The 13,218-nt window shown below is 36.3% G+C and overlaps 1 protein-coding gene across 12 annotated transcripts in view; it reads right to left on the reverse strand.

Moving 5' to 3' along the window:
- TMEM38B (transmembrane protein 38B) overlaps positions 1 to 13,218 on the reverse strand; it is a 101,587-nt gene that overhangs the window by 16,108 nt on the left and 72,261 nt on the right. For all 12 annotated transcript variants that reach the window (XR_005210603.1, XR_005210602.1, XM_037796875.1 and 9 more), the window contains exon 5: positions 12,303 to 12,420. Coding sequence is in view for 10 of the 12 variants with exons in the window: in XM_037796875.1 (XP_037652803.1) it covers positions 12,303 to 12,420 (118 nt within the window). In the remaining 2 variants the exon portion in view is untranslated. The remainder of the gene's footprint in view (positions 1 to 12,302; positions 12,421 to 13,218) is intronic.

The following is a 13,218-nucleotide window of genomic DNA, read 5'->3' on the forward strand; positions in this document are numbered from 1 at the left end:
TACAGCAACTAGTAAATAGCAAGGAACCACTAGTAAATAGTCTGGAACAACTGCTGGGGGACATCTGTGAAAGGACAAATATCGTACACCAGCCTGGAATGGATGCAACGGCTGAGATCACAGCATAGAACTGTAAGTAAAGCTCCCAAAACTGTGGAGCTGGCACCCCTTCCCCTCTGGCACAGCAGGCTGAGCTGAAACATTTCTTCTGAAAAAGAGAAGCGGGTTCCCTGGAGCGAGGGAAAATAACTCAACCAAACTCTAACTGCAGTTTTAATGAACAACTATGGACTACTGAGTACACGCTAAAAGCACAGATAAACCAGGAGCTAGTAGGAAAGGAACCTGAGGTTCCTCCCAGAAGACAGGAGGCAGGGGTGATGCGGGGGGGGGGGGGGGCATAAATAATTAACAACAGAGGCTTCTGGAGACGGCTGAGTTCAGAATACTGGAAAATGGCTGTGTCTCAAGAAAAGGGACACAGATAACTGGATACCAACACTGGGTGACCGGCAAAACTGGGAGGCTAGGGATTGGCTCTGAAGAGGGTCTTTCTCCCTTTTTCCTTTTTTTTCCCCCATTCTAAGTAGCTCATTAGAGAAAGCCTCTGGCATTTTCAATTGTCAGTGATGACCCAAGCAAGGGTGGAGTTAACAGAGTCAGAAAGACAAATGAAGAACTCAAGTATAGAAGATAACTCCCTAAAGGCTGTATCTTCCCTAAGAAAAGGGGGGCGGGGCCCAGCTCAAGTGGCTGCCCTCCGTCAGAGAATTCAGACCTCAGGGACTAGAGGTGGGGGTGGGGGATCAGAAAACAACTTAAGCTTGGCTTCTGACAACCTTGGCCCTGGCCAGGAGAGAGTCCACTGAGAATTAAAAGGACCACACCTCTTTACACATGTGGAGCTGCAAGCTAACAAGCGCCACTTGCTGGGTAGGATAGGAAAAGCACAGAGTCTAGAGGCATCACAGAAAAGTCTGATAATCTGCTGGTTCTCACTTTCAGGGAAACCTGACACTGAATACAGCCTCCACCTAAGACCTGGACCCATCAGGTATGGGAAAATCTGATTGGGGTGATCAAGGAAAACAGATGCCTAGACAACAAAAATTACGTATCACATTAGGAAAAACAAATATACTGCCCAGTCAAAGGAACAAGCTTCAACTGAGATACAGTTATTGAAACAACTAATTATTAAGCAAACAAATCTCCTAAATCAATTCAAAAAACAAATCAATGAGTTCGGGGAAGATATGGCAAAAGAGATGAAGGATATAGAGAAGACATTGGGCGAACATAAGGAAGAACGTGAAAGTTTGAAAAAACAATTGGCAGAACTTATGGGAATAAAAGGCATAACAGAAGAGATGAAAAACACAATAGTGAAATACAACAGCAGATTTGAAGGGGTGGAAGAAAAGATTCACGAACTAGAGGACAGGAGATCTGAAATTCTACACACAAAAGAAGAGATAGGGAAAAGAATGGACAAATATGAGCAGCATCTCAGCGAACTGAATGACAACATGAAGCACATGAATATACAGTCATGGGTGTCCCAGAAGGAGATGAGAAGGGAAAAGGGGCAGAAACAATAATGGAGGAAATAATCAATGAAAATTTCCTATCTCTTAGGAAAGACATAAAATTACAGATTCAAGAAGCACAGTGTACCACAAACAGAATAGATCTGAATAGCCCTACTCCAAGATACTTAGTAATCAGACTATCAAATGTCAAAGACAAAGAGAATTCTGAAAGCAGCAAGAAAAAACTGATCCATCACATACAAGGGAAGCTCGATAAGACCATGTGCGGATTTCTCAGTAGAAACCATGGAGGAGGGAAGGCAGTGGTATGATATATTTAAGATACTGAAAGAGAAAAACTGCCATCCAAGAATTCTACATCTGGCAAAACTGTCCTTCAAAAATGAGGGAGAGTTTAAAATATTATCAGACAAACAGGCACTGAGAGAGTTTGTGAACAAGATACCTGCTCTACAGGAAATACTAAAGGGAGCACTACAGGCAGATAGGAAAAGACACGAAAGAGACGTTTGGAATACAATATTGGGTGATGGCAGCACAATAATGTAAGTACACTGAACAAAGATGATTGTGAGTACAGTTGAAAGAAGAAGGCTAGGGGCACACAGAACACCAGAATGAAAGAGAAGATAAAGACTGGGACTGTTTACAGTGAAATGTAGAGTTGTCAATGATTGTAATTAAATGTACAAATATAAGAATGTTTTTACATGAAGGAGAACAAATGTCAACTTTGCAAGGTGTTAAAAAAGGGGTGGTATTGGAGAAAAAATAAAATCAATGCAAACCAGAGTCTATAGTTAACAGTAATACTGTAATATGCTTCCATTAATTGTAACAAAGGCAATATACCAAAGCTAAATGTCTATAAGAGGGGGACATAAGGCAAGGGTATGGGATTCTTGGTGCTGGTGTTGTTGGCTGACTTTTTATTGTATTTTATTTTAGTTTTTCTTTTGTTGCTTTTTGGTTGCCATTCTTTTTCTTTCTTTTTCTTTTGTCGCCTCTTCTCTCTTTGTGGAAGAAACAGAAATGTCCCCATATATACAGTGGTGGTGAATGCATAACTAGGACTAAGGTAAATGAGACTAAACAATAAAGGATGATATTGATGGTGTTTTAAAACTTCAACTTCTGTGTGAGTCCAAAGGAAGAGATGTTCATTAGGTACAAAATCTGTAGTTTTTGTAGCACACTATATAATTTAACATGTTTGGTCAGGTTATTCAAACAACATAATTACATGGAACATTGAATAGGGAGTGAAATCTGGTTGGTTTGTGCAGGTTAGTGTGAAGCCCTGATACATTCCAGAGTAATCTGGGCAAAGAATGAAAATGTATTTGCAAAGCCCACTTGAGAGACTTGGGGAAAACATGGAAATATTAAAATTCCCCACCTGGGGAATTCTTGATATTCTCACAAGCACTGGGGACTACCAATTTAGAAGACTGAGCCCTTGATCCAGGGGCTTGCCCTTATGAAGTTTGCTGCTGCCGGAGAGAGGCTAGGCCTTCTTAAAATTGTATCTGAGAGTCGCCCCCAGAGAACTTCGTTTGTTGATCAGGTGTGGCCTCTCTCTCTAGGCCATCTCTGCAGGTAAACTCACTGCCCTCCCCATTACGTGGGACATGACTCCCAGGTGTGTAAATCTCCCTGGCAACATGGGACATGACTTGTGGGGATGAGCTTGGCCCTAGCATCATGGGATTGAGAAAGCCTTCTTGGACCAAAAGCGGGAAGAGAAATGAAACAAAATAAAGTTTCAGTGGCTGAGAGATCTCAAACAAAGTCGAGAGGTCATTTTGGAGGTTATTTTTATGCATTATATGGATGTCCCTTTTTAATTTTTAGCACATTGGAATAGCTAGAAGGAAATACCTGAAACTGTTAAACTGCAACCCAGTAGCCTTTATTCTTGAAGATGACTGCATAACTATATAGCTTATACTATGTGACCATGTAATTTTGAAAACTTTGTGGCTATCACTCTCTTTATCCAGTGTATGGACAGATGAATAGAAAAATGAGGACAAAAAGAAAATGAATAATAGGGAGAGATGGGGGGGGTATGAAATATTTTGGGTGATCTTGTTTACTTTAATTTATATTCTTTTTCTTTTTTGTGTTTGATAATGAAAATGTTCAAAAATTGCTTGTGGTGATGAATGTACAACTATATAATAGTACTGTGAATAACTGTACACCATGGATGACTGTATTGTATGTGAATATATCTCAATAAAATTGAATTAAAAAAAAGTATCATGGGTAAGTCTCATATTCCTCTTTAGACTATAACATCTTAAGGACAGAATTTGGGACTTACTCAAAGTTTGTATGCCCACTGTATCCACCAAAGAGCCTAAAACAGTCACCCTTGTGCATGTATTCAACAATATATTATCTGAACACATCTTTTCCGAGGCATTAAGCACAAATGACCACTCCATCTTTCTTAAAACCATCTACTGGTTTACCTCTTACTTCACTGACCACTCCTTCCCAATCTCTCCTTTTGGATCTTCCTTCTCTCAATACTGGATCCTCCACTTCTAAATACTGGAGTACCTCATGGCTCTGTCCTTGCTCCTTTTACACTCTATTCTTTTCTCCCTATATAACTGCCTCCCCCCCTAAGTTAATTTATATAATTTAATACAATCTTTATAAAAATACAAAGCTATTTTATGGAATTAGACATATTGCTATTGAAGTTCATATCAATACGCAAGAACAGCTAGGAAGAAAACTGGAAAAGAAAAACAAACATGCAAGAATATTCAAAAACAGTGAAAAAGAAAAGTTACAAGAGTACCTGTTTCTCCATTGCCTCATCAAAAGAATGTATTGCCAGACTTAAAGTTTTATCAGTCTAGTAAGTGAGAAAGGGTATCTCAGTGTTATTTTAATTTGCATTTTAAATATGTTTGAGGGACAATTTTATAGCTTTTTTGTGTGTGAATTATCCATTGAGGACTATTTTTCATTTTCTATCAGGTTTTTTATCTTTCATCCCTTAATTCTTAAGAGGTTGTTATATACTGGGGATATCAAGCTTTGTGATATATGTTGCAGATATTTTATCACAGTTTGTCAATTGCAATTTGACTTTGTCTACAGTGTTTTTTAACATGCTACCACATTTTCTTATAGTACTGTGTGGTTTTATTTTTTACATTTAGATCCCTAAAATCCATTTGGAGTTTAATTTTATATATGGTGTGAAGTATGGATCTAATTTTACCTTTTCCAAATGGCTACACCCAGCTGCTCCACCATCATTTACTGAAAAGTCCATCTTTGCCACTCCCCAGCAATTTGCAATTCCACCCTTAATTCATACTAAATTTCGATAAGTACTTGGATCTATTTTAGGGCTTCCACTGGTCTATTTGTCTATTCATGCTCCAGTAGCACAATTATAGAGGCTCTTTTGTATATTTCAATGTCTGGAAGAGCTAGTCTGCCCCCAAACAGCAGAATGTTAGAGTCTTTTAAACTGCAGGTGGAATATTCATCAAAACAGTTCTTATGTCAGTGTTGAAAAATGAGTCTCCACAAATTTAAAAGGATATGTATATATTCTCTGACCAGACAGAATTAAATTAGAAATCAATTATAGAAAAATATCTGGAAAATTAAACAATATACATCTAAATAAACCTTGGGTCAAAGAAAAAAAATCTCAAGTGGAATTAGAAAATATTTTGAATTATACAGAAACTCAACGTATTAAAATTAGTGAGCTGCAGCTACAACAGTACTTAGAGGGAAATCTGTAGCTTTACTGTTTATATTGGGGGGAGGGGGTGGTAGACAGACACAAAATGAAGACCTAAAATTGTCCTTTAAGAAACTAGAAAAAGAACAAAGTATGCCCAAAGCAAGCAGAAAGAAAGATAAAACAAAGAGCAGAAATGAACAAGATATAAAACAAAAAAACAATGAAACGAAAAGCAGGTTCACTGAAAATAAATCAAAGAAATTGATAAACCTCTAGCTACTCTGATTTAAAGAGAGAGAAGGCACACCTTACCAATATCAAGAATGAAAGTGGTACCCTAAAATCCATCAACAGGTAAATGCTTAAACAAAATTGTGACATAAAATGTCAATAAGCAATAAAAAACGAAGATGCAACAACATAAATGGATCTTAAAAATACATGTTCACCAAAAAAAAGCCAGCCACAAAAGAGTACATACTGTAAAATTCCATTAATATGAAACTGAAGGAAAGATTAATCTAATCTACAGCTATAGAAAGTACATAAGTGGCACCTCGGTAAAATAGGTAAGTGGTACCTTGGGTGGTGGTTGGGATTTACTGGGGTAGACAGGAAACTTCTGAAATGATGGAAATATTCCCTGTCTTAATGGCGGTTATACAGGTGTATAAACTTGTCAAAACTCACTGAACTATCCTCTTACAATGAACATTTTTATTGTATATAAATTTTACCTCAATAAAGTTGTTTTTTTTAAACTTTAAAGGGCCCACACCTAAGTAAGTGTCTTATAAACAAATGTTAAATGATACTTGGCAAAAAAAATGTTTAACAAGTGATTCTGATGAAGCTGAGCACTGTATCAAACCTTGAAAAACTGATGTAGGTTATACTTACAAATGGAATTCCTGGGTAATAAGATATGTATATCTTCAACTTTGTTACATATTCTCAAATTGCTTTCCCAAGTTGTTCCGGTTTACACTCCCCCCAAATCCCCTTAAAATACTGTCATCATTTCTTCTATTAACTTCAATTGATTACAATCATTTTTCTATCTCCGACCAGTCCAGTGAAATTGCCTTTACCAAAGTTACCACATACCTCTTAATTTCAAAATCTAATAGCCTCTTTTCAGCTTTAATCATTCTTGTATGCTCAATTCTCCATCGGCTTCTAATGACACAAATTTCCTTTTTCTTATCCTCTCTCTTTCTGACATTTCCTTCTCAGTAAATAAAATTAATAATTAGAGCTAAAATTTATTAAGGGCCTATTACATGCCAGTCCTTGTACTAGTGTTAATACATACTTTCTCTATCTTCATAACTCTATTTTACAGATACTGAAGAGCCAACAGATAATTTACAATTCTCAAACTTTTCTGGAATCACCTCTGATGGGAGATAGTGAACTCAGCATAGTCCAAAAAAGCCAAAGATAAAATATCACCTTTTATCTTATCTATAAAAATTAATGTTAATTTTGAACTCTACTCCACAATATATTTATATTTAACTTTAAACTGTTTTAAATTAGTTACCATCAAGTTCAACCAATGGTACAGAATACATCACATTTATAATATGACTTTCTACAGTCAATGCAAAAACCCATGTATCCCTTGGGGTACATATAACATTTATGTTCTTCTGTTAAGAAACATAAATGACTTATTCAAAATTGTGAAGCCTAGAGGTCAACATAGGTCTGTGTGATTCCAAAGTTCATGTGCTCCAGACATCAGTATGGGATGGCACCACAAGTCTTTAGCTTACGCCTGAGATGGACATGAGAAGAGTGAGGCTGTCTGAGGTTTAACACAGACCAGCTGTTATGAGGTTGAGACGACAACAAAGATACTAGAGGTAAGACACTTACTCTGTGTTTCTTACAGAACACAATTTTTACACTGATAGTTATCTGTGTGCTTGTCTTACTTTGGGGGAGATACTCTCTTCACAAATAGAAACCATATTTATTAGTATCTTTATATATGCCCGAACACTGGATTTTATCCAGAGCTAGCATACAACACAAATACACTAACTAAACAAATATACAGGAAAAGAACAGACAAAGTAAAGAAAATAATCAATGCCTTTTTCTCTATATATTCCTGTCAATTCATTCTTTTATATCTAAGAAATAAACTACAGGTTAGTGGGGAGGTCATGGATGCACTGAGTGGTCATCTCCCAGCCCTCATCTACACCCTCACCACCACTTCCTTTCCCATTGTGTGCATGTTTCAGTATGTTTTCCATTCCGCAGCCTGCGGGAGACATTAGGTCTAATGAAGTAGCCTGACCATAACTTAAACCCGGAAACAAGCAGCCCCAGTTGCTTAGCAGGGCAGGAACTCTCAATGGCAGAGCCCCCTCTCCCAGGGTTGTGTAAATATCCCACCCTAGTCAGCAAAGTATGTCTCTACTCTCAGATGCAAAGTAGGACATGAAGAGTTACCATTCAACAGCCCCGACCCTGAGCACTTGGCCTCCAGAGGAGATGGGCTCTTTCAGACCCTTTGTGTTCGGTAAGTAATAGAGCTGTCATTTACTAAATTTCTGTTGTGCCTGAGTCTGGGTTTCCACAATGCACCATGTAACAACTTGCTCCATACAGGTGTCTACTCAGAAACACTTAAATGACAAGCCATTTAAAAATTGGTATAAGACTAGGGGGATTTAGACAAACAGATATATTAAAAATGAATATTTTACCAGAAGTTTGTGGATATACTTCTAATTAGGAAAATGTTGGAGAATAATGAAAAAGAATCAAGATTGAATGTCAACTTTTTCTATTTTAAAATTTATTTTTAAATTATGACTTTGAGGTATGGTATTTAAGTTAGGGCATTATAATAAAAGGTATACTTCAGGCAACAAATACAAGAAAAAATATCATTTTCATTCCACAAACTAGGTCTTGAAAAAAAATTTGATCCTCATAGTTCAAAAAATGTAATAGGTGCCAGGTTTGACCAAACCCATGACACAAGTTCATTTTCTTTAAAGATTAAAATTAGAAGCTCTCAAAAATTATGCCACTCCCAACACTCTTTCATGATAAAAACATTCAACAAACTAGAAATAGAAGAAACTAACTTTCTCAACCTGATAAAGGGCATCTACAAAAAGCCCACAGCTAACATCATACTTAATGGTGAAAGACTGAATGTTTTCCCCTAAGATAAGGAATAAGACAAGGATGCCCACTCTCACTATTTCTATTCAACATTATAGTACAGGTTGTAACTAGGGCAATTTGACAAGAAAAAGAAATAAATGGCACCTAGATTGTAAAGGAAGAAGTAAAATCATCTCTATTTACAGATCTCGTGATTGGTATACAAAAAATCCAAAGTATCCTATACACAAAAAATAATCTACTAGAGCTAATAAATGAGTTCAGCAAGGTTGCAAGAGACATGATTAGTATACAAAAGTGAACTGTATTTCCACATATTTGTAATGGACCTGGAAATAAACTTAAGAAAACAATTCTATTTACAATAGCATCAAAAAGAATACTTAGTAATAAATTTAACCAAGGAAGTGCAAGACTTGTTTATGGAAAACTATAAATCATTGGAACAAAAGTAAAGACAACCCAAATAAATGAAAAGATATCAGGGACCGGAAGAAACAGATGGCAAGATGCCCCAAATTGATCTATAGATTCAATGTAATCCCTATCAAAACCCATCTAAAAAGAAGATGGCTTCTTTACAGAAATTATCAAGCTGGTCCTAAAATGCATATGGAAATTCAAAAGATCCAGAATACTCAAAACAATCTTGAAAAAGAAGAACAAAGTTGGAAGACTTACACCTTCCCATTTGAAAGCTTACTACCAAGCTGCATTAATCAAGACAGTATGGTACTAGCATGAGAAAAGACAGAGATGAATGGAACAGAAGTTAGAGTTTAGCAATAAACCCTTACAGTTATGGTCAATTGATTTTTGACAAGGGTGTCAAGACAATTCAATGAGAGAAAGACTGGTCTTGTCAACAAATGGTGCTAGAACAACTAGATAACCACATGCAAAGTAATGTTGGAGAGTTCTTATACCATACTATACACAAAACTTAACTCCAAATGGATCACAGATATAAATGTAAGATAACACCACAAAACTAGAAAACACAGAAGTCAACCTCTATGACCTTGGATTTGGAAAACAATTTCTTAGATATGGCATGAAAAACACAAGCAACAAAGGAGAAAATAGATAAATTGGACTGCATCAAAATTAAAAATTTTTGTGCTTCAAAGGACACTATCAAGAAAGTGAAAAGACATCCCACAGAATGGGAGTAAATACTTGCACATCATATATCTGATAAGGATCTAGTAGTCAGAATATATAAAGAATCCTTACAACTCAAAACTAAAATGACAAATATCCCAATTAAAAATGGTCAAAGGACCTGAACTGACATTTCTCCAAGGAAATGGAGACATACTGGTCAAAAAGCACATGAAAAGATGCTCAGCATCATTAGTAATTAGGGAAATGCGAATCAAAATCACAATGAAATACCATCTAATATCCAGTAGGTGGCTATAATAAAAAACAAAGATAATAACAAGTGCTGGAGAGGATGTGGAGAAACTGGAACACTCAAACACTGCTAGTGGGAATACAAATGACGCAGCCACTTTGGAAAATGGTCTGTCGGTCCTTCAAAAGGTTAAGCATAGAGTTAACCATAAGACCCAACGATTTCATTCCTAGGTGATATACCCGAAAGAACTGGAAACATATGCCCAAACAAAAATTTGCACATGAATGTTTACAGCAGCATTATTAATAATAGCCAGTTAAGTGGAAACAACCCAAATGTCCGTTGACTGAGAAATGGATAAATAAAATGTGACATATCCATAAAATGGAATACTATTCACCCATAAAAAGGAACGTAATACTGATACATGCTACAACACGGATGAACCTTGAAAACATTATGCTAGTGAAAAAAGCCAGACCCAAAAGACCACATATTGTATGGTGCCATTTATATGAAGTGTCTTGAATAAGTAAATCTATACAGACCAAAAGTAGATTAGTGGTTACCTACGGCTAGGAAGGTTGAGGGGGAAATGGGAAGTAACTGTTAATGGGTACAGGGCTTCATTCTGGAGTGACAAAAATATTCTTATATTGATTGTGGTGCTGATTGTACAACTCTGTGAATATACTAAAAATCACTGGCTTACACACTTTAAATGGGTTAACTGTATGGTATGTGAATTATATCTCAATAAAGCTATCATAAATACATATATATATATATACACACATATATATATTCAGCTCAAATTTTGAGGACTGGGGAGGACTCATGTAAATGGATTTTGCCTCAGATATTTAAAATACTTGAATTATAGCCACAGATCACTTCCATTGCAGAGACTCCTGAAACTAAAATAAATGATCCCTATAGTGACTTTGTTCTTTCTTAGATACATTTATATATTACATATTACCTTCCTTTTAATCATATGCATAACTTTTTTGTCAAAAACATCTAGTCTAAGACAGAGTTAGCTATAAAATTTGCTTAGGTTTAAATAATCTTATTTTTAAATTAATTGTCTATTTGTGAATAGGGAACAATACCTAATAATGCTAATAATAATAATCAGAATTAGCTTCATGATAACTGATGCAAATAAAGTTCATAAGGTGTCAGACACCATGATAAATGATGTGCTTCATCTCTAATTCTCTCAGTCTTACAGAGAAATTGAGATTCAGAGACATTGAGCAACTTTCTTATTCAGGGACTGGAAAACAAAGGTAGGCTCTGAACCCAAGACTGACTGTCTCTAAGACCCATGCTCTTACACCATGCTACCTCCACTTAAAGAAGGAATAATGCTTGCAACCAAGTAGCAGTAGTAGAGATTTATTACACATGTGTCCTGTACTGATTTGTACATATTATGTCCCCTAGAAAAAGCCATGTTTTTTGATGCAATCTTGTGGGGGCAGAGATATTAGTGGGGATTAAGTTGGAACACTTGGATTAGGTTGTTTCCATGGAAATGCGCCCCACCCAACTGTGGGTGATAACTCTGATTGGATAATTTCTATGGAGGTGTGGCCCCGCCTATTCAGCACCGGCCTTGATGAGTTTACTAGAGCACTATATAAGATCAGACAAAAGGAGCAAACCTGCTACAGCCAAGAGGGACACTGAAGAATGCACAGGAGCTGAGAGAGGAACTGCAGTTTACAGAGACATTTTGGAGATGGCCTTTGAAAGCAGACTTTTGCTCTGGAGAAGCTAAGAGAGGACAAATGCCCCAAGAGCAACTGAGAATGACATTTTGGAGATAAGCTGAAGCCTAGAGAGAAACATCCTGGGAGAAAGCCATTTTGAAACCAGAACTCCAGAGAAGAAGCCAGCCACTTGCCTTCCCAGCTAACAGAGGTTTTCCAGACACCACTGGCCATACTCCAGTGAAGGTACTTGATTGTCGATGCATTACCTCAGACACTTTATGGCCTTAAGACTGTAATTGTGTAACCTAATAAACCCCCTTTTATAAAAGCCGATCCATTTCTGGTGTTTTGCATTCTGGCAGCATTAGCAAACTACCACATGTCCTAATAGGAAATTTCAAAATTTTAGAGCTTAAATGAACTTCAGAGAACATGTAGCCCAAGTACCTCATTGTACAAATGAGACCACTCTGTATTTGCAGTCTCTGATCAGCCTTGGCTATCTCCACTACTTGCTGAACTCCAATAAACTCCTACACTATCTGCAAGTCTTTCCTGATACCTTCTACATAAAGAAAAAGAGCAATCACAGAAGACACGTTTCAGAACTCAGAAAGTAACAGATTTGCTGAATAACTTCCCAAATTCATCTTTTTTAGAATGCAGTAATTATAAAAATAATTTTTTCTGTTACTTGCCTCATAAACAGAATTCTGTTAAAGGGGAATGATTATACAGGATTTGTAAAAAAACTGATTTAAGGTACTTTGAACTCTTACCTTTGTGGACACAAGAAAGATGGTATAAAAGAACATAAGATTATGCTTTGATATTGACAGATACTTGGTGTGCTGTAATGTGAAGACAGCTGACCCCAGCAGGGTCACCTTGGCAGGGCTGGAAATAAAACACATTTTAAATCAGTAAGTAAATAAATATGATCTAGCTCTATATTTCCCAAAGAGTGCCCTGCAAAACACTAATTTATTGGGTTATTAAAAGATGTAACCAAAAAAATGAGTTCTACAAAAATACAAAGTTTAGGAAACACTGAGTTATATAAACAGATTTCTTCACAGTATAAATTATCAGAGTAAGTTTGTATATATTGTGACTCTAACAAGGAGAAGTTTCTACATGCAAGATTTCTGAAACATGTTTGACCATATAATACTTTTTCACAAAATATTTGAAAGGCTCATAGTCCAGAGCATAATTTGGGAATAATAGATTAGTTTTGAAAAACCCTAAAGTGGAAAAGCAGCTCTCCAAAGGGGGAAAAAAAGGAAAATAAAGTCCTGATTTGTAGCAGTCCATGGTGTAAATAAATACTCCACTCATGATCAACTTCAGGCTGCCAAGATGTCACTGCACATGGAGGTTAAGAAGAGATACACTCAGTTGGCAACCTGAGACAGTTCCAGCGTATCACTGCTTACAGCACAGCTAAAATATTAATATTAAAATTAAACATCTGGAAACATTTCTTTCACATCATATATTTGCCATATATTTCAATATATCTCATAATAGATCATTGTCTTTATGATCACAACTAGAAAAAGATAAATAATAAACTTTCAGAATGCCACATTGGCAAAATGTAAAAAACCTTAAGATCTCTATAAGCCATTTTACAATGTGAAAAATAAGTTATTTATCTGATTGTTACTAGCTAATGACTGAGTTCAAAAT

The sequence above is a fragment of the Choloepus didactylus genome, chromosome 10, assembly GCF_015220235.1.
Source record: "Choloepus didactylus isolate mChoDid1 chromosome 10, mChoDid1.pri, whole genome shotgun sequence".
Lineage (NCBI taxonomy): Eukaryota > Metazoa > Chordata > Mammalia > Pilosa > Megalonychidae > Choloepus > Choloepus didactylus.